This window comes from Ostrinia nubilalis, chromosome 19, assembly GCF_963855985.1.
Source record: "Ostrinia nubilalis chromosome 19, ilOstNubi1.1, whole genome shotgun sequence".
NCBI classification, from domain to species: Eukaryota; Metazoa; Arthropoda; class Insecta; order Lepidoptera; family Crambidae; genus Ostrinia; species Ostrinia nubilalis.
Genome location: NC_087106.1, coordinates 4,033,711 through 4,056,410, shown reverse-complemented (window position 1 = coordinate 4,056,410; position 22,700 = coordinate 4,033,711). Strand labels below are relative to the sequence as shown.

Below are 22,700 nucleotides of genomic sequence, written 5' to 3'. Positions count from 1 at the left end.
GGACACACTTAATAAGATTAGTAACTAAGATACTTATTTCTAGAGGTCATACACACTTCCAATGTTATTGGCCGTAGCAAGCTTAGTTACATTCCTTTCTTCGGTAATGGCATTCTTAATCTCCTCAAGTACAAATAGCCCTGTCGCACTATAGCCGTCATTTCAACTACCATACTGCCTGGCCCGCTTTATGTTTTCTATCGATTAAACTTATCATCTGCGACTATTCTCTATCGCTCCTGTTAAGTGAGAGAAACTGATACTTCCAAAATTACGGCCAATATTGTTATAGCATTAAATACAAAATAATTTTACTGTGCGCATTTTTTTACTGTGGCACCGAGTTCGGCTTGCATGTTTGGCCTTGATCTTACTAAACTACCATCCTATTTGTTCGGCTAATAATTTGCTTTTAACCTTGAATGTCGAGTGCAGCGTTCAATCATTAAGAGCGTTGTCAGGCCTGGCTCACTCCGCGCGGTACATCCGATAATTACCTACAGCGAAGCGCCCCGCCGGCGGGTATTATATCAGTCGAGTGTCACGCGCGCGCTAGTCAGGACGCTGGCGTGCGTTGTAGTATGATTATAATTCTATGATCGAAGTATTATTTAAAAATGGACATAAAGAGAAAGAAATATTGTGCGGCGTTCGGGTGTTTAAATTCGAAAAGTAATCTACCGGATTTATCTTTTTTTTTCGCTTCCCAAAGATGCTGAAAGGTATGTTGGCCATTTAGGTAATCAATAATTCTTAGGATAGTATAGGAACCTAACCTACTATGACTACTGCTCAGAATGCGTTCGTTCGTTTCAGCCAAATGACGTCCACTGCTGGACAAAGGCCTCTCCCAAGGTTTTCCATAATACGTACCTCATTACAAATAAGTAGATTAATTATTTTTTCACTAGACAGCAACCCTAACAGCGTAAGAAGAGTTCAGAGGCACGCGATAGAAAGAGACAAAACTTGTAGGTGAATAAAATTGTAGGTACGTAGTGCTGTGCGAGCTGAATTCCACTGTATCGCGTCGTAGCAAGACTCGCATTTATTTAAATCGTCTTGCGGAGTAATCCTTCTGTACCTGTACTATTACTTATTCTGTGGCGTTGTAGCAAAAAGTTGGCGTTCGAATTTTAGGTTTTTATTGCTTGACGTCGCGTAGTGAGTGCGCAAACTGCATTTATCTGTACAATTTCAACGCTGCGTCGACTAAACGATCTTAATCCGTTGTTGTATCGTACCTAAGACAGTACATCATACATAATAATAAAGAAATAATGTATAATTTACCTATTTGATTTTTTCTCAGATCAGACTTTTAGCAAAATCAAGTTACGTAATTAATTTATTTTTTACACTAGTAAATCCCGCGACAAGTTTTTAATCTTTAAATTGAGTAAAGTAATAAGTTGATGGGTTTGAAAGAATTTATGTTTTATTTTATTTTTTTTACAGCATCAAAAGCTTGTTTATGAAAAATATTTACTATTTAAATTTTACTTTTGACTTTTTAGTTTTTATGATGCGGGGTGGAAAAATTAAAATTTATTCTGATTTTGTGACGTTTCCGCACATAAATATGGATAGGTTAAATGAATAGAATGAAATGTATGAAAACGAGCGTGCCATTTTTTAAACGTTATCTATAATATCTGTGTCCATCAAAGAGCTCGTAACTAAACATCGTAAGCGCCATTCAAATTATTATCTAAAAGTTAATAATAAATATTTAGTTTTTGTAAATCTAAACAAGTCAGGAAATCAAAGAGGTAAATACTGATATCATTGTGATTTTATAGAATTTATTATTATAAACCACGGTCGTATAATGCTAAAAAATCAGAGGTAACTTTAAGATTTTTATCCATAGAGCAAAATTTATCTAATCGTGTTTTTAAACAGTTATCCCATTAGGTATTAGGTACACATGCGTTCTGTAATACAAACCCATCAAAAACAATACTTGTCAAAAAAACCAAGTCTCACTACTCAGTTGTTCTACGGTAAAAAGTTGTGAGATCCATGTAATACCAAGTCCAGTCCAGGAAATCATTAACGTTTTACATAAATATATTGACTTGGCCATCGCATGAAAACACGTGTAAATTAAATTATTTAGTGCGAAATGAAACGAAATTTTGCATGCCTGTGTAGACATGCAAAATTTCAGCTCAATGGGAAAACGGGAAGTAAGTAAATTTTAAGTTGCAAGATTTTACAACTCCAGATGTCAAAGAAAATAAAAGCTTGTAGATAGCTTTACAAAGAAAAGAAAGATTAATGAAGAAAATAAAAAGTACTGTCTACGATACATTTGTTAGGCCGTGTTGCACCGTCTTAATTTAACATTAACATCAAAATTTTGGATGCCAAAAATCTGTCTAACATAAAACACCGGTTATTGTCAGTTAGGGTCAAAGTTAGGTGGTGCATTTCAGCCTTAGTGTATTTTAATTAAATTTAATACAAAATTAAATAAGGATGACGAAAATAATCGATAATTATTGATCTCACTCGAATATTTCTTATAGTAGGTATACAAGATGTCGAACAAATGGTTACTTACTGAAAAAGTGCTTCATGAGACCTAGCAAACGGCATCAATAATATGTTTAAGAACGAACTGAATCTATTCAAAAAACCTATATTTCCAGCTTTCATACATTTAATACAGTTACAAACAAACACGAAATCAATGGTTTCTGAGAATTCTGAGTGCCTTAATGCCGTCCCCTTTATCTGTTTATTTAGTATTTATTAATTAGTATCTCTTGATGATATTGTAGCAAGTTAAACCTAAAATCATGTTTTCCGTAAATACCTAATTTAAATAAGAATGCAATTTACGAGTTTGTTGTTTGATTATTATATATTACTCAATTAAAAAATTAAATTTAAAAAATTAACACTTCTAATATGGTAGGTATGGCTGGCGGCATACATTTAGTATGAAATTCGGAAACATTGAATTTTCGCATAGATCCAGTTTATTCTTTGACCTATTTATTGTTATTGTTTTAAAGAGCTCATGAAGCACTTACAGGAACAGTAAACAGTTTCTCGATATCTTGTATAATTAAAAATTAAGTGAAATCACTTATCGTTTCCACCCTGTACCTATACTTTTAAAAATAAACTCATTTTATACGTTCATTTGTATAAGTATCTACAATACAAATACCTAACCAACTTAGTTGACGTTTTATAAAACTACTAGCTTTCCGCCCGCGGCTTCGCCCGCGTGGAATTTTGTCTGTCACAGAAAAACTTTATCGCGCGCGTCCCTGTTTCAAAAACCGGGATAAAAACTATCCTATGTTCTTTCCCGGGACTCAAACTATCTCTATGCCAAATTTCATCAAAATCGGTTGCGAGGTTTAAGCGGGAAAGCGTAACAGACAGACAGACAGACAGACAGACAGACAGACAGAGTTACTTTCGCATTTATAATATTATTATATTTGGGATTTGTCTAAGTGGCATCGAGCGACCGCTGCACAGTCTTTTATTTTGCCTTAGAAGCGGACATCCCTGTTTTATTAATTCAATCGTTAGATATTACTATTATGTATACAATTGATGAAGGAACTAGTAGTTGTATTTGTTTAGTTTCGAAGAAATATTCGATTTTGTGATTTTATAAAAAAAACTGTTTTAGAAGCATATTTTCTAAAAAAATTACATTAAGTCAGAATTTTGTAAATAAATTTACCTATCACTATAACGTCTACCTTTATGTAAAAATAAATGGTTATTGCTGCAGTAATTTAGGAATTATTTAATAATTTATGATTTTCAGAAAACATTTTTTTCTCTGTTGTCCTAGAAAAATGGCAGCTAGACTTACTTTATATTGATGCATGATATAATTATCTATAATACCTGAAAATATTACTTGCCTATCCCGTGGAAGTTCGATGATACGACTAGAAAAATTTGTCAAAAGTAATATTGACTAAGGCCATCGGTCAAAACCACTATTAACTGAAATTTGCGGTCAAAAGTGGTTTTGATCGATTATGAGTTTTGACTGCAACATATATATCGATGTTTCGAAAACGATAGGATTTCCAATAAGCCGCCACAGGGCCAACTCTATAATTATCAAACTCGACCAGACAAATTAATAATGGTAAAAGCAATGAATTTCAATAGTTATCTAACAAAGGCATTAAAACCGTATTGTTACGGACGGCATTTAAAAAACTAAAAAATATTTAGATGACAACCCTATTTACATATAAATCTTCTAAACTCATAGAAATTAAAATATCTTCGAACTTCCACGGGATAGGCAAGTAATATTTTCAGGTATTATAGATAATTATATCATGCATCATTATAAAGTAAGTCTAGCTGCCATTTTTCTAGGACAACAGAGAAAAAAATGTTTTCTGAAAATCATAAATTATTAAATAATTCCTAAATTACTGCAGCAATAACCATTTATTTTTACATAAAGGTAGACGTTATAGTGATAGGTAAATTTATTTACAAAATTCTGACTTAATGTAATTTTTTTAGAAAATATGCTTCTAAAACAGTTTTTTTTATAAAATTACAAAATCGAATATTTCTTCGAAACTAAACAAATACAACTACTAGTTCCTTCATCAATTGTATACATAATAGTAATATCTAACGATTGAATTAATAAAACAGGGATGTCCGCTTCTAAGCCAAAATAAAACACTGTGCGCTGGTGGATTTGCTATTTACCTGACCTACCCCTTTATTACTAAACGTTTAATATCAGATGAATAGTTACGCACCAATTTCTTTCAGTCGTCAGTAATTGAACTTTCGGAAAAACATGACGAAGCGTTGTGTGACCATACAGACGCTATTCAACTTTTATTAGTAAGGAAGAGTATATTTTATGTCGGTAGAAACACAATAGCATAGACTAATGTTTTGACACCCTGTTAAAATTTTTATTAGTCATTTATTTTTTCCTGGCCAAACAGATACCATAATAATATCTTTTATCTATTCTACCCATATTCTGTAAGTAAAATAATAAAAAGTTTGAAAAGAAAGAAATTACAAGTCCGATTTACCTAAACAAATAAATTAAAAATACTTGCGGATCAAAAGTACTCAATCATACTACAATTTACGAAAAAATCACGCGTGACGCATATACGTCAGTGGGCAGTCAACTGACATAGACCCGGCGTCTACGAGTGCCAAAGCACGACTGATTTATGCCATTTGATGCACCCGATTTTATAGTATTTTCAAATTAATTTTTCATTTGAAGATTGAAGATAGATATTTTTTCTTTTTTACACAATAATAGTACTATGTTTCTTCTTAAGTATAAAGTAGTTTATGTTGCCAAATGACTTTTAGATTATGAGATGTGACCTGTTTTCTTGCAGTAATTTTCTCGAATTTTGACTATCTTAGACATGATAAAAATGCATTTTAATGAATTAAACATCAAAATTTTCTCAATACACTTTCTTCTTCAGGGTATGCTTATTCTAATGAATACATTCTATCTTCTTACTTAGAAATAAATTTGTTGTAATATTAGTTCAAAGTTGTGCCTTCGCGAGTTACCTGGAAATCGGGCTTTCGAAATTCGCTGTTTTCGTAGGCAAAAATCCAATTTGAACGAGATTTTGTCAATAGACATTCCGTAAAAACGTATGATAATTACGATGATATAAGTCAAAAGAAGCTATAACAATAAATTATATGACTAAAATCATTTCGAAATCTGCCAAATTCTCGATTTCTGCATGAAAAATGTGACAACGCTCTTAATACAACACAGCTCTGCGATTAATCTTAAATAGGTAAAGACTGGTTTTCAGCAATAACAAAGGAGGTACACATGTAGTACTTTGTTATCTACTAATAGATAGACATGTTGTTTACGTTTTAACAATAATGTACTACAATAGTTAAACAAGTATTTAAGCACCTTAGATGCAACTTAATGACAGTCGGCATAGATTCGATTTATTACTAGACTTTCTGGCAGACTAGTTTAAATGTTTTTGCGACGAAAATAATGTTTGTCCTTCTCCAAAAGTTTACATAGACATTGAACTAATGAAATGAGTAGTTTTTATGCGCTGGACAATACAACAATTGTCATGGGCAAATAAAGAGTTGCATCCTTGTATTAATTATCAGACAATGACTTTTTGTCTGGGGCGTCTTACAAGGCTGCAACAGATTTAAACTAAAATACAATATAGAAGACAGATAGATACACTTTATTTCTTACCACACATAACATAGAAATAAAGAAAACATAGCTCGTAGAGCTGATAGCCGTTAGGGCAGACAAGTTCTCTAGTGGCTATTATTTACACTTACTAGACCTGAAAACATAGTGTAAACCTCCAGCTCGGTAGACCGACGATCTGGGTATCTCGGGAAGCACCTGGATTCAAGCAGCTCAGGATCGGTCTTTGTGGAATTCATTTTGACGCAAATGACTATTTAAATACTCCTTTCTTATTAATATCTAGGGGAGACCGAGGAGAGTTGTGACATCGTCGATTTTTTGGAATTTATTAACTTATGCTAGCGAGCTCGTAACAATACGCGTTTTTAGTTCCAGTCTCGAGCTAACAAATACGCGCTGTTTCTAGCTCGCTTATAGTTAATAGATTGTCACATCTCTCCTCGGTCTCCCGTAGTCAAGATACCTAATATTGCACAAAACTAAAATATTAAAATGATTTCCTCCACAGAATCTAGACGAGGTACACATAGCACTAGAAGTGTGCCAGGAGCCTCGGGTCGTGAACCCCACCGCCACGGGATCTATGCCCGCTCCGGGCAAATACAGCTACATACACAAGGTAGGCACATTCATGGAGATATTAAAGACAGCGGCTCGCGATGCGACTAAGACAGGAGACTAACAGTCACTTAACTTTAAGCAATGCTTAAGCATCAGTTCGTCATCAAGACCGAGACAGACGAAAGAGACCTAGAAGTCAAGTGTCTTGTAACGGTGGCGGTCTCGAGTCTCTTGTCTCCGTTGCTTGACTCGCAGCGCTTGTATTGCAGCGAGAACCGCCGCCTTGACTCTTAAAAATATCTTTGGAAGCACCACTTTGTCGCAAAAATTGTACATTGCATTGTTACTTGTTACTAATTACGTTTGGGCATTGCACTTTCTTACTTATCAAAATATGTTTCAGGTCATAGACGGAATCTCGGTGGCTGTGAATCAAGTGCAAATAGACTTCAATTGTGATGCGTTCACCAGTAGTGTTCAGGTACAGTGTATTCATATAATTAAATGTTCAAATGTTATATTCTTTTTCTGAGATCACAGCATCACATAACTTCATGTCCTATTTAGCCAGGATCTACAGCTTGGCCGCCAATAACCCAATCAGTGAAGGCCAAGTTTGTCCTGGGGCAAAGTAAGACCCGGTTTGCATCAAAAGGAAAATGAAAAAAAGAGACGAGAGAAGATGTGTTTTGTTTAAATAACCAATCAAATTTCGTTATTTCCACATCACCTTACCACTCATTTTCGGTTCGGAAATTTGACCCACATTGATATTCATCAAAGAACATAGAACGAGTTCGACATTGTTTTGAAATAGATGTGCTCTATAGCCATTTCACTGCAAATGTTTATGAATGTGAATTTAACTTGAGTCTCGTTTCAGATTTCAAGAGTGACCGTGGAGTCCCGGACGCCCGAGGGCCGGAAGGGAGACCTAAGACTGACTAGGATCAAATCGCCCGACACTGGACAGCTGCTTATATTTAAGGTAAGTCTCTAATAGTACCTACCCAGCAAAAAATATGACAATAAGGCGCGGTTTCCACCTAGGCTGAGCGGAGAAAAGTTTTGAATAACCAATCAGGTATTACCATTGTTTGTGTATTAAAACTTGCCTTTCTTGATTTGTATCCCTTTATTTCGGATTATACAATTTTTGAAGGGGTAAAGTAAAAGTAAATCAAAATTGAGTCGTTGGGTTTCGCAATTTCTATAGAGTGAATGACCATAGATAAAAATGTCTTCTTTTTTAGACGCAAAGTTCGCCGCACTGAAACTGTAGTAATTGGCCTCAACAACCATTCTCCAATAAAATAATTGAAGTCTTATTCCAAACACCACTCCACTCCGCTCCACCTTGGTGGAAACTAATCCTAAGAAAAGTACCTGCTACTAACTACTAATAATGTCATCCATCGGATGTATGCAATTAAGGCAATCAAATTGTATAGTGATCTTGCTTAGACAATGATTTTGTTTTTTACCATTTTCTGTTTACTTTTAGCGATGTCATCTTTAAATGGTGTTTCCTGTGGATTTCCTGTATATTTGCTTAGTCGTCCGCTAATTTAATCTTTTAGATGATTGTAATAGAACCCTGGTGTCGGACTTCATTAGACTTTTATAAAGCGCTTTTATACCTATAAATTGAACCGAAACATTGGTGGCGTTTGGCCGAAAATAGCGCTTATTAAAAATTGTTAGCAAAATGGCGCTATTTTCGTAAATAAAAAATTCCAAATCTACTAGATCACGGAGACATCTCAATCAATAACCAACCATATATTCATGTTTATAGGAGCTAGAATGGCAGAGCGCGCGCATAGAAGCCAAGGCGCACGGCGCAGCCGCGGCCAACTTGCCGCCCCTGAGACTGCTGCTAGGCAACACGCACTGCCGGATCGTCATCAAAAAACGACTCTCGGGTAAATATTTAAAGCTCAATTTACATTATATTGTTTTAAACTTTCATGGTCACTAACATAATTATTATTACTGACGTAATTTCAAATTACATAAACTTATAACCTACAAAGTTCCGTCTCTTTCTATCGCGTCGCTTTCTTTCAACACGGTAGGCTTGTCAATTTTTACGAAGCGGCTCGCAAGCCTATATGCCATACCCATAAGCTATGCATAGTCTCATACGGTTCTCAGAAAGACCATCGGTCGAACGTAACTAAACTGCGGAGTGACACTGTTAAAAGTCTTGAAAATTATTATTTTTAGTTGTGTTTAAACGGCCTCTACGTGTTGCATCTTTATCGGGCTACTTTCGTCCAGTGAGCGCTGAAGCGTACAAATGATAATAATAACAAGACCTCTTCGTGTTGGATTCGTATTTCCATTAAGAGTAGGCGCACACCGTTGATTTTTCGTCGGCCGATAGTTTAGTCGGGCAGTTGATCAGTATGGGCATGTATGGGAGTGCGCACACTACGCCGATTCGATTTGGCCGATTCTTCATACAAATTAAAATCGGGCACAACTATCGGCCAACTAAAAATCAACTGTGTGCGCCTACTCTAACGCTGTTCAAAAGCGCCGGCCTTTTTATCGTGATTTTTCGTAGGTACATAATTTGATTATTGTCACCAGACTGCGCCGTGATCGGATCCCGACTGGCGATCCGACCAGAGCCTTTAGCGTGGGCGCTAACAGACGGCCAGCTGCGCGCCGCACTAGCTTGCGCCGCGGCGCTGGCTGAGCCTGTTAGAAGAGCCACAGCCGCTGCCACGCGTGCCAAGGCTCTCAGGAAGGTATGTAGGTGACCGCGCCGTGACTGGCTCTTAGCTTGAGCGCTAACAATTGGCCGGCCCTGGCTGAGCCGGTCAGGAGAGCCACCGCCGCTTCTACGCTAGCCAAGGCTCTTAGAAAAGTATGTAGATGACTGCGCCGTGATCGGCTCCCGTCTGGCGATCCGTCCGGAGCCGTTAGCGTGGGCGCTAACGGACGGACAGCTGCGCGCCGCACTAGCTTGCGCCGCGGCGCTGGCTGAGCCGGTCAGGAGAGCCACGGCCGCTGCTACCCGCGCCAAGGCCCTCAGGAAGGTATGTAAAGCCCGGTCTGTGAGCACGTAGAATTTTGTCCAATGACCCCAAGCTACCCATCTTTATCGCTCGCGCGTAATTATGTTGCTGTCGCGCTCGCACATTCACTGTGAGCGCCCGTCGCACAGTCGCGACAGCAATATAATTACGCGCGAGCGATAAGGATGGGTAGCTTGGGGTCATTGGACAAAATTCTACGTGCTCACAGACCAGACTATAGATGATGACAGTGGTCGGCTCCGGCCGGACTACCAGCCTGAGCCGCTAGCATGGGCATTAACAGACGGACAGTAGCGCGCCGCACTAGTTTGCGCCGCGGCTTTGGCTGAGCCTGTTAGACGAGCCACAGCCGCTGCCACGCGCGCCAAGGCTCTCAGGAAGGTATGTACAGAGTAAATACAAATGAGTAGGTCATCTTCATAGAAACGCACCGAGCGCGGTTTGTATGTGAGCGCGCGCCAATACGTATGCGGCGCGCACGCACACACTGACAAAATTCGGGGCAACTCACCGCTAATCAACGCTAAATTATGTCAGTGTGTGCGTGCGCGCCGCATACGTATTGACGCGCTCACATACAAACCGCGCTCGGGCGTTTCTATGAAGATGACCTACTCATTTGTAATTACTCTGGTATGTATGAGATGACTGTGGTCGGTAGGCGATGTCTGTGTTTGGCTCCGGCTGGTAGTCCGGCCGGAGCCGCTTGCGTGGGCGTTAACAGACGGCCAGCTACGCGCCGCATTAGCTTGCGCCGCGGCCTTGGCTGAGCCTGTTAGAAGAGCCACAGCCGCTGCTACTCGCGCCAAGGCTCTTAGGAAGATATGTAGATGACGGTACCGTGGTTAGCTCCGACCGGAGCAGCTAGCCTTAATTAATGACTGGTTCTTCTCCCTCTTGCTCTAATCATGGTTTCCAGTCATCTGAGCATGCTGCAATTAATGTTATTTAGGGTATTTTGGGGCAATCTCTGCCATTCCTCTAGTAACGCGTTTCTCAATTTATTCAGATTGTTGGGGGGTGATATTCTGGATTAAACATTTTCTTTTAAGAAAGTCCAAGATATGCTCTATAGGATTCATGTCTGTGGAGCTCGCCACCCACTGCATCTTCGGTATATACGAGTGGTTTAGATATGCCTGTAATGAGCGAGCACTGTGAGACATTTTTAACAAAAATTATGATAAATATTGATGCTTTTATTCCGTTCCCCTAAATATGCCGGTGTGTGTAGTCGCGCGGCAAATTTGTGTCCTGCGAATGCCGCGCGTAGCAGCTGCGCACCTTGCACGCCGTGTTTGGACACACCTTAAGGCTCTCAGGAAATCTTACTCTCCGAATCTATCAAAATACGGATTTAGAAATTAACTTGTTGAATCGGATTATGGATATCGTACATAAACTACCATACAATTAGTTCTCCGCACTGTATTTTGTACGGATCTAAATCGGGCGAAGTGCGAAACTGCTTTTAGTATAAAGGCTCTTTTCAGAGTACTTATACACATCCTGTACCGTGTCGTAGAATAAGACCACCCCCTACTACTTCTGTGGGTGTTGTATTAGGCGTATAAAGTAGAAATATGCAAACGTGTAGCCTCCTCAAACCGTCGTATTATAGTCTGGTCTGTGAGCACGTAGAATTTTGTCCAATGACCCCAAGCTACCCATCCTTATCGCTCGCGCGTAATTATGCGCTCGCACACTCACTGCGGGCGCCCGTCGCACAGTCGCGACATCTATATAATTACGCGCGAGCGATAAGGAAGGAGGGGTCATTGGACAAAATTCTACGTGCTCACAAACCGGGCTTTATATCCATTAATCTCCACTTTACAGATCGAAGAGCCCCGGGAGCAAATCCAAAGCCGACCGCCGAGTGGCGACCGTGACATACTCGCGCGAATGTTCGCCAAACACGACGTGCGTGAGACTTCGTACCATCTGCTCGCGCCGCGGATCGACCTGCACTTGTGTGATGACCCTGGCTGTAAGTGGAATATTGTACTACAGGACTTGGCATAACTGAGTCTGTGTCTGGTGTATGGGAGCGGCACGGAAGGGGTGATGTTATGACGTGACAGTATACGAGTCTGAAGTCTTGCTAACGTTTGACGTCACAAAAACACCATCTAGTAACTCCAATTTAGGAAGTATTATGGAAATACGTATAAATATCTTCTACATACTCGCGCAAATGTTCAGTAAAGATTGTAGTAGTAGTTAAAAAGTATTTATGTACGGTACGTCTACCAAAACTATTACCGACCATACTTCTCATGTCTTATTAAACGCGATTGCGTTTTAAATTAATACTACTTCTAATACAACAGCTTCGATAACTACTATTGTCTACATTTTCAGTGGGGCGTTCAGAAAAGCCATCGCTAGCGAACGGAGGTGCCTTACAAGTGACGCTTGTGAGCATGCAGGCGGACCTCTTCCCCTACCACAAGGCGGCGGACGACCGGCGTCATTGGCGCGGCTACCGGTAAGTGCAAGGCGCGCGACGGCGCGCGCCACAATCGCTTTCATTGTAGAATAAAGTGCTATCACTTGCTATAGTCCGGTCGCCGAGCACGTAGAATTTCGTCCAATGACCCCAAGCTACCCATCTTTATCGCTCGCGCGTAATTATGTCGCTGTCGCGCTCGCACACTCACAGTCGCGGCAACCAAGGCAAGACAGTGGCGCCAACTGGTGAGATTATCACATTGGCATAGATGTAGCTTAGAGTAAGATCTTGTCACTCGCTTATTTATGTTGCCAACTAGTAAGTACAAATATTAAATACAGTTCGCAAGGCGTTTGAATTTGTGCGATTGATCGATCGGCAAAAGTAGAGTTAGACAAAACATTTTTTAATATTCGCAAATATATTGTATGGAATAATTTTACACCAAAAACAAAATACTAAGATTATTAAACACGTCACGCTGCTACCATTGCAAGAGGTGTAGTGTGACAGATGCGCGACGGACTTGCGCCTCAGACCGATTGCCAAAAAGCGGTAATTTAAACTGTCACAACTACACAAACATAATTATGCACTCACAGAAATGCAATGACTTATCATATTCTTATCTATTTATTTACACTATATTTCTGTCTATCTAATTTTGTGTGTTATTTATTTTAGGGAAGCAGCAACACCACACAGTCAGTGGTTGTCGCAAGCCCTGTCTTCGTTCTGCACGACGCTACTCGACGCGTTGGATCCTAGACCGCTCACTCCTAGTAATAAGGTAAGAATTCGAATGCACCAGTAATAATCATGATTTTTTTTGTAACTTTTTATGTAACTCATATAAAAATGTCGCGTTGAGACCCGTGTTTCTCTGTTTTACTAATTTGATGTTTAGGTACGGTTTTCACCAAAGCGAATAGAAGAAGAGACAACAGGTGATGTTTTTAATTAACCAATCAGATTCTGGTTATATCCACATCACCTCTTTGCTCAGCTACGGTTCCAAAATCTGATTGGTTATCCAAACTCTTCGTCTACAAATCTCTCCGTTTTGATGGAAACCGGACCTTAAGATTGTAATTTAATTTCTGATACATTGGCGTAGGGTCATTTTTCTCCATTATCTAGGACCCCTGACTTGCCATACTGGTTAATTAGGCGATTACTATCATAGCTCATAAGTGAGTATACTGTGTACTACAACTATCATCTTCGAATCGGTAGCCCAACATCTTGGTGTGGGCACCAGACCATTCTAGGGGGGGGAGGCATGGCCTCCCCGCTATAGGTGCATGTTCTAATGAATGTTTTTGACCACAGGCGAGTCAAGCTGAGAAGTCAGAAGAGCCTCTGTCAAACGGGATCAACCACAGGCCGAGCCAGACCGCCAGCCAGCAAAGCTCTACTGCTCCGTCCACTAACATCTCCTCACAAGGTACGTGATGCTATAAGAACCTGAAGAAATGTGTGGGCTAGTGGTAAAACCACCTGTCGCAGACCCAAAGATCCCGGGATCGATTGGGAGCGAAAGCGAAAAAACCGAAAAAAATTTAACAGGTTATGTAGAAATGTGTGAAAAATTTAAAGTAAAAAAAAATTTTTTCATAAAGTTATTTTTTTCTTTAGTCTGTATTTTACGCGTCACAGTTGGGGCACTCCGCTGCTCGCTAGAGTAGTCGTACGCGCTCGCACATTGCCCCAATCTGTCTGTCTCGCTCACGCCTCGACCACGCTTCCAGTGTTATTATTACTTACTTAGCTAACTTAGATCATTTTAATGCAACATTTCAAGTAATTTTGAGTTCTAATAAGTGTTACATTATCTTACGTAAATAGTGCTAGCGACGCGTGTGTCCATAAATTACCAATTTTGGGATGAAATTTTGAGTAACTTGATTAAACTTTTTTTGGCATAAATAGGATCAGTATCAATAACTCATTACCCAGAATTATTTTTTTTTCGGTGATAAAAATATAGTGGTGTATACGGTTCTGTTGTTGTTAGGGCTTGATCCAAGACCGTAGGTCAGGATTTAAGTGCGTTGTCACTTCAGCTCTAAAAACGTGCGACTCGCTGAAAAATACCAGACTGCGCGTCGATCACTATAGTATCGCTAATTTCAATATGGGGAAGAGGAGGTGATTATAGCCTTTCATCATGTGCCCTACATAATTTACTGAAAAATCCGTGGACATAAAAATAAAGAACCTCCTCTTTTGTATCATTCTGAAACGTCCTGTATAACGTCCTGTATTAAGATACACCATACAAGAATGCATGGTAAATTCAGTGAACTGCTCCTGAATCGAATGTACCTACTACTACTATTTCTATTTACTTATATTAACCGGCAGACAGTGGTGACTGAGTTTGTTGCGGCGCTTCTTCTCAGCACTTGCCAAATATTGGTCTCGAAGCGCTGGTAGGGTAAAAAGATTATGAGACATGTAGTGTAGAGGCTCCTTAAGAGCAAAATGACGATTTGTAAGAACTATTTATTAGTCTAAACAAATAAAGAAATTTTGACTTTAAAACATGTTATCGTCTTATTGCAGCATCTCCAACAAGGACCAGGATTCTACAACAGCTGGGGAAGCTCATGACCACGTGCCTCGTACTTAGGATAGACGACTTCACTGTTTATAAGGTAAGATAATAATAAGCAGTCGCTTCTACCCATAAATAAATACTCTTTATTGTGGATTTGTTACATAAAAAAGCTATAAATGTTAACGTAATGTAGACGCACTATTAGATCTTGGTATTCAACCCTCAGACACTGCAATTTTCTTGAAAATTCGAAAATCTTGAAGATTTCGCGAAATAGTTGAAACTACCCTATAAATCCCATCAGTTTTCAATAAAATTGACTGTACAATAAGATTTTTAGAATCTAGTTGGCGAAAAATTTACGTCATATTTGTCACAAAGAATCTATGAAATAGTGCGTATAAACAACGATTTAATATTGGAGTGATTGCTAAAAGCTATGATCCAAAGTCGAAAGTTTTTTATCCAGTACTTAGGCCCAAATAACTTGCCCAACAATTTTACTTTCAATGTGCCGTTTCCTCCATGCATGAGTGTCGAATCGCTAGTTTCAAATCTCACAAATCGTTTTTATCATACGCTTCAATGCACGAGTGTCAAAAAATAGGTTTATCATCATATTATCACAAATAGGTTTTCGTTATAGGTTTCGACCGGGTCCAAGTCCCGGGAAGCGCCGCGGCCGCTAGTGAGCGCTGAGAAAGCTACTTTACCGGGTGACGCGGGACTACTACACGCGGAGCTGACGTTCTTCTACTATCCTGGCGATGTCTGCTTCCCTTGTAAGTGTGCTAACATAATTTGTAATATCATCATCATCTACAACAGCCCGTTACAGTCCACTGCTGGACTATGAGCCTCCTCAACTTAAGTGAAAGGTTTTACCATAATCTCCACGCTTGGCAGGCGGGTTGTAGATCGCAGTTTAAAAGATTAATGTTTATCAGAGCGACATGTGGTGACAGCAGAGTCAAATACATTTTCTAACCAACCCCTACTCTTTCCGCGGGTGTAGTAAGAAGCGATTTAAGGACTACACATCAAAGAGAACTGGAAGTTTTTCATAGAAAACTATACCAGGCGAATCACCTCACGTGCTACGAATTAGGGGAAAGAAATTTTGTTGCGCTTCCCTATCAAAAGAATATTGCTTTTGGGGAATAATAGCCCGGTTTTAAATTTCCATAGATGTTTGGTCGTTGACACTTAGCTACTCCAGACGGGCAATATTTGTCTGCATTCGTGGCAAGCCAAAGACCGGAAACATTTTAAGGATTACCAACGAAACTATAACAATATTTCTGTAATGTTCCGGCCATTATAGCCGCGCCATCTAGTACCTAAACCGATAAAACTTTGTATTAAGTATGTTATTTAATTTGTTTTTCAGTGCCAGCTCCAAAGCTATACGTCCAGCTAAGTCCAGTCCGTATATCCGTGGACGTAGCCAGCGTGGTCTGGCTCGGAGCCTTCCTGCCGCACGTGGCTCAGGCGTTACAACAGGCGGCAGACGAACAGGAAACCCCTGCGTATATGGACGTCAGGACCGAAGCCATCATGCCCAAGGTCAGTGCCAGCTTCAGAACTATCATCATTTCAGCCATAGGACGTCCACTGCTATGGCTGAATGTTGATCGATTGGTAGCGGCCTGCGTCCAGCGCTTCCCTGCTACCTTTACGATGTCGTCGGTCCACCTTGTAGGTGGACGTCTCACGCTGCGTTTTCCGGTACGCGGCCTCCATTCCAGAACCTATCTGCCCCATCGGCCGTCAGTTCTGCGTACTATGTGCCCTGCCCACTGCCACTTCAGCTTGCTAATCCGTCGGGCTATGTCAGCGACTTTGGTTCGTTTACGGATCTCCTCATTTCTGTTCGGGAAACTACGCAACATCTGTTCGACCAAAATACCTTAATGCCTGAAGACTAGAGTGAACAACCAATGTGTGTTACCAGTGATAACTTATGGCTCGGAAACGTGGCCTCTCACTATGGGCCTTATACAGAAGCTCAAAGTTGCACAGCGTGCTATGGAGAGGGCTATGTTTCAGAACTATAGTCAGCGTCAAATAGTTGATTGAGCGTGACACCTAAAGTAGCTAAAAAGTCTGCAACACGTCTTTTGTTACAATTGGAATAAGGTTGTATTGTCAACTTTTTGGCCACTTTGGATGTCACGAACTATTTGACGCTGATTTGACCTTCACTGGTTGGGTTTTAATTGGCGGTCAAGCTGTAGATCCTGGCTACACAGGAGTTGCAGCGGTGGGAACGAGAGGTGGGAATAGTCCCGTATGTCCAAGGTCAGTACCAGCTCCAAAGCTATACGTCCAGCTAAGTCCAGTCCGCATATCCGTGGACGTAGCCAGCGTGGTCTGGCTCGGAGCCTTCCTGCCGCACGTGGCTCAGGCGTTACAACAGGCGGCAGACGAGCAGGAAACCCCGGCGTATATGGACGTCAGGACCGAAGCCATCATGCCCAAGGTCAGTCATCATCATCATTTCAGCCACAGGACGTCCACTGCTGAACATAGGCCTCCCTCAATGACTTCCACATCAAGGTCAGTGCCAGTGCCAAAAACTATTTGTTTGTTTCAGCCAAACGACATCCACTTCTGGACAAAAGCTTCCCCCAAGGATTTCCATAACGACCTGTCCGGACTAGCAGGACGCTCCTGCGTATATGGACGTCAGGACCGTAGCAATCATGCCCAAGGTCAACCAACCTTAACTCGAACTCCTCCTATGTTCTTCTGATTAATTTCGTCGCGGGTCCAATGACAGTTTAACTGTCCTCCGGGACAAACTTGACCATCACTGGTTGGGTTTTTATTGGCGGTCAAGCTGTAGATCCTGGCTACACAGGAGTTTCAGCGGTGGGAACGAGAGGTGGGAATAGTCCCGTATGGCCAAGGTCAGTGTCAGCTCCAAAACTATTCATTCGTTCGTTTCAGCTAAATGACGTCCACTGCTGGACAAAGGCTTCCCCCAAGGATTTCCATATCGACTGGACCTGCGCTGCTCCCATCCAGACTCTTCCCGCGACCTTCACCAGATCGTTGGTCCATCTAGCGGGCAGCATTCGGGAATCTTCAGCAGTGCCTCAAGACAAAAGTCTTTGACCAGTGTGTGTTGCCAGTGATGGTGTATGGATCTAAACCTTTTCGCTTACTGTTGGCCTCATTAGAAGGCTCAAAGTCATCCAAAAGGCGATAGAGCGGGCTATGCTAAGACTATACGTCCAGCTAAGTCCAGTCCGCGTATCGATCGACGTGGTTAGTGTTGGACAGGACTGAAGCCATCATGCCCAAGGTCAACCAACCTTAACTTCGAACTCCTATGTTCTTCTGATGAATTTCGTTGCGGGTCCAATGACAGTTTAACTTTCCCCCGGGACAAACTTGACCGTCACTGGTTGGGTTTTTATTGGCGGTCAAGCTGTAGATCCTGGCTACACAGGAGTTGCAGCGGTGGGAACGAGAGGTGGGAATAGTCCCGTATGTCCAAGTTCAGTGCCAGCTCCAAAGCTATACGTCCGCGTATCAGTGGATGTGACTAATGTAGTGTCGCTCGGAGCCTTTCTACCGCACGTGGCTCAAGCATTACAACAGGCGGCAGACGAACAGGAAACCCCTGCGTATATGGACGTCAGGACCGAAGCCATCATGCCCAAGGTCAGTCATCATCATCAATTCAGCCACAGGACGTCCACTGCTGAACATAGGCCTCCCCCAATGACTTCCACATCAAGGTCAGTGCCAGCTCCAAAACATTTGTTTGTTCGTTTCAGCCAAATGACGTCAACAAGAAGGATTTCCATTATGACCGGTCCTGCGCTGCCCGCATCCAGGCTCTTCCCGCGACCTTCACCAGATCGTCGGTCCACCTAGTGGGCAGCGTTCGGGAAGGTTCGCGATACGATCACGTCCGAAATACCGCAGTGTCTCTAGACAAGTCTTTGACCAGTGTGTGTTGCCAGTGATCAGTGATGGTGTATGGAGCAGACAGAAAGCCAAAAATAAATGTTCTTATTATTATAGCTATTCAGATCAGATCTCCATCAGATTCGTATGCTCTATTACGTCATAATATGTCAATGTTCCTCTCATGCCGCTTCCATGCCTCAGGCACTCAGTAAACCGTCCTTAGAAACTGACATAAAATTTGTTCTTTATAGATAGTGCTAGAAGCCGGCCCCGAGCATATCTCGCAGCAGCGCGACCGGCCCAAGGAACTACACGTCTGCACCGCGCGCGCAACGCTCACGAACGTTCGCGAATCGCCGAGAGCCAGTAAGCACGCCATTATAACACTTAGTGACTCAGTTTTAAGGTCGCTATTGACCAGCCCGAGCATATCTCGCAGCAACGCGATCGTCCCAAGGAACTACACGTGTGCACCGCGCGCGCAACGCTCACCAACGTTCGCGAATCACCGAGAGCCAGTAAGCACGCCATTATAACACTTAGTGGCTCAGTCATAAGGTTGCTATTGGCCAGCCCGAGAATATCTCGCAGCAGCGCGACCGGCCCAAGGAACTACACGTGTGCACCGCGCGAGCAACGCTCACAAACGTTCGCGAATCGCCGAGAGCCAGTAAGCACACGACTATAACACTTAGTGGCTCAGTCATAAGGTCGCTATTGGCCAGTCCGAGCATATCTCGCAGCAGCGCGACCGGCCCAAGGAGCTGCATGCAACTATAACACTTCATCGTTCATACATAAGCTAGCTTTCGCTAACGCAATAACGTGCGTGAGTCGCCGAGAGCCAATAAGTACGCGATTATAGCACTTTGTAGGTCATACACAAGGTTTCTTTCCCAAAAGCGAGCTCCGAATACTTAAGTGCTCCCCAGTTGGCGTCACTGTCTTAAGCACTAGCGAGTGAGAGAGTCGTTGAGAGTCAGTAAGCACGGGACTATAAGACTTAGTGGCTCAGTCATAAGGTCGCTAGTGGCCGGCCCGAGCATATCTCGCAGCAGCGCGACCGGCCCAAGGAACTACACGTATGCACCGCACGCGCAACGCTCACGAACGTTCGCGAATCGCCGAGAGCCAGTAAGCACACGACTATAACACTTAGTGGCTCAGTCATAAGGTCGCTATTGGCCAGTCCGAGCATATCTCGCAGCAGCGCGATCGGCCCAAGGAGCTGCATGCAACTATAACACTTCGTCGTTCATACATAAGCTTGATTTCGTTAACGCAATAACGTGCGTGAGCCGCCGAGAGCCAGTAAGTACGAGATTATAGCACTTTGTAGGTCATACACAAGATTCCTTTACCTATGGTAAACTCCGAATACTTCAGTGTTCCCCAGTTGCTGTCACTATCTTATCCACTAGCGAGAGTCAGACACACAATGTGGCTCTCCATAACACAATTCGCCGAGAATAGTAAACACGTATGTATATGTATAATGAGAAAGATAGGTGACTGAAAAATAGGCTAAAGCAAACTCCGACCACCACTTTCTCTTCCCAGTAGGCTTACGCCCTTATTCACAAACGATGTTTTCTTAGGCGAAGTAGCAAATCGAAAGCACAGCGTTGAATAGAGCTCTGTGATTGGTACATGTGTCATCCTGTGCGTCCCCGCGCACTGTGAGACCTCATAGTAATGTTTGTGAATACGGGCGTCAAGATGCGCACCGTGATAAGCTTTTAGCGCGTCATTTTATCGATATGACGCGATAATTCATACATTTGCCGTCTAATATCATCGATAATATTTTATCACGGTGCGCATCCTAGCCCAGAGCAGGGTTTGATTGAAATAAACAATGTGCCCGGCAGGCGACTTATCGCGTAATATCTATAAAATGACGAGCTAAAAGCTTATCACGGCATCCTAAGCCTACGGGGAAGAGAAAGAGGTGGCTGGAGGTTTTTGAAACAATTTATCTTGTAATTATTACTTACCGTACGTGCTTGGACGCAGGCCGTTACCAATCGATCAACGTGAAAAGCATTGGGGGAGGCCTATGTTCAGCAGTGGACGTCCTATGGCTGAAATGATGATGATGATGTACGTGTTTTCAGACACGGCGGGCACCCGCGCCGACTTGGCCGCCATCTTGGCAGCGCTGCAGCGGTCGGCGCCTGCGCGCGGCCAGTTTCCCTGCTCGGCTGATGACGTCGACCCTATACACGAGCAGTTCATACTTCATGCTGACAGTGAGTGGGTTAATTTATTTCTTCTAAGCTTAAAAACTTTGAAGCTTGCTTTTAAAAATGACCCTAAAATCCGAACATAATAGTCATGATGACAGATCCTTGGATTCTAAAAAATATTTGACACAAGCTTGCCCGGTGAACTTCATGTCATCGATCGTGTAACATGATGTGTCAATTGTGGATAATAGAGCAGTAAAATACATGTCATAAAAAAAATTTTTTCCTTGAAATTATCTGATATTGTAACAATTATTCTGCTATTGTTAATGTATATGGGATACTGCTTTATAACAATTAAGCTGGATAGTGCTGAGAAGAAACAGCGCTAGAATCTCGGCTCCTTTGTTAATCAGTTCACAAGATTATGTACGAATACTGATCCGAATATAAAAGCTTCAGTACTTGAAAATTCTTTTACTCTCAGATCTTGACGACCTAGAACGCGGCACAGCCATAACTCCAGAGATGCTATGGAAAGAGAACCGATCGATATGGTGCTTGCGGGTCGAACCATTATGGGCGGACTTCTGCGGCGCGAGGGCTACTAACTATAAACCGGCGCCGTTGCTAGACGCCACGCCACTGTCGGCTTGGGTGAGTCCAAAGTAAAGTGTACCTTATGTGGAAGGAGGACAGGTCATTATACTGCTTGCGGGTCGAACCATTATGGGCAGAGTTCCGCGGCGCGAGGGCCACTAACTATAAACCGGCGCCGTTGCTAGACGCCACGCCACAGTCGGCTTGGGTGAGTCCAAAGTAAAGTGTACCTTATGTGGAAGGAGGACAGGTCATTATACTGCTTGCGGGTCGAACCATTATGGGCAGAGTTCCGCGGCGCGAGGGCCACTAACTATAAACCGGCGCCGTTGCTAGACGCCACGCCACAGTCGGCTTGGGCGAGTCCAAAGTAAAGTGTACCTTATGTGGAAGGAGGACAGGTCAATATGCTGCTTGCGAGTTGAACCATTATGGGCAGATTTCTGCGGCGCGAGGGCTACTAACTATAAACCGGCGCCGTTGCTAGACGCCACGCCACTGTCGGCTTGGGTGAGTCCAAAGTAAAGTGTACCTTATGTGGAAGGAGGACAGATCATTATACTGCTTGCGGGTCGAGCCTCTATGGGCGGACTTCTGCGGCGCGAGGGCTACTAACTACAAACCGGCGCCGTTGCTTGACGCCACGCCACTGTCGGCTTGGGTGAGTCGTCCAAAGTGTACCTTATGTGGAAGGAGGACAGGTCATTATGGTGAACCTCTATGGGCAGACTTCTGCGGCGCGAGAGCTACTAACTATAAACCGGCGCCGTTGCTAAACGCCACGCCACTGTCGGCTTGGGTGAGTCCAAAGTAAAGTGTACCTTATGTGGAAGGAGGACAGATCAATATGGTGCTTGCGGGTCGAACCATTATGGGCAGACTTCTGCGTCGCGAGAGCTACTAACTACAAACCGGCACCGTTGCTTGATGCCACGCCACTGTCGGCTTGGGTGAGTCCAAAGTAAAGTGTACCTTATGTGGAAGGAGGACAGGTCATTATGCTGCTTGCGGGTCGAACCATTATAGGCGGACTTCTGCGGCGCGAGGGCAACTAACTACAAACCGGCGCCGTTGCTTGACGCCACGCCACTGTCGGCTTGGGTAAGTACAATACTTCTGGCTAAACTTGTGGTACCCTATACGCTTA

The 22,700-nt window shown here is 42.4% G+C and overlaps 1 protein-coding gene across 1 annotated transcript in view; it reads left to right on the top strand.

Moving 5' to 3' along the window:
• LOC135081385 (bridge-like lipid transfer protein family member 3B) overlaps window positions 1-22,700 on the top strand; it is a 57,109-nt gene that overhangs the window by 8,772 nt on the left and 25,637 nt on the right. Inside the window, exons 3-23 of the mRNA XM_063976105.1 lie at window positions 6,720-6,830; window positions 7,176-7,253; window positions 7,656-7,760; window positions 8,571-8,697; window positions 9,371-9,531; window positions 9,634-9,822; window positions 11,662-11,812; window positions 12,187-12,313; window positions 12,962-13,067; window positions 13,610-13,724; window positions 14,846-14,937; window positions 15,487-15,622; window positions 16,231-16,406; window positions 17,173-17,322; window positions 17,437-17,527; window positions 18,385-18,512; window positions 19,016-19,126; window positions 19,308-19,434; window positions 20,882-21,016; window positions 21,441-21,610; window positions 22,098-22,214. Of these exons, the coding sequence (XP_063832175.1) occupies window positions 6,720-6,830; window positions 7,176-7,253; window positions 7,656-7,760; window positions 8,571-8,697; window positions 9,371-9,531; window positions 9,634-9,822; window positions 11,662-11,812; window positions 12,187-12,313; window positions 12,962-13,067; window positions 13,610-13,724; window positions 14,846-14,937; window positions 15,487-15,622; window positions 16,231-16,406; window positions 17,173-17,322; window positions 17,437-17,527; window positions 18,385-18,512; window positions 19,016-19,126; window positions 19,308-19,434; window positions 20,882-21,016; window positions 21,441-21,610; window positions 22,098-22,214 (2,703 nt within the window). The remainder of the gene's footprint in view (window positions 1-6,719; window positions 6,831-7,175; window positions 7,254-7,655; window positions 7,761-8,570; window positions 8,698-9,370; window positions 9,532-9,633; window positions 9,823-11,661; window positions 11,813-12,186; window positions 12,314-12,961; window positions 13,068-13,609; window positions 13,725-14,845; window positions 14,938-15,486; window positions 15,623-16,230; window positions 16,407-17,172; window positions 17,323-17,436; window positions 17,528-18,384; window positions 18,513-19,015; window positions 19,127-19,307; window positions 19,435-20,881; window positions 21,017-21,440; window positions 21,611-22,097; window positions 22,215-22,700) is intronic.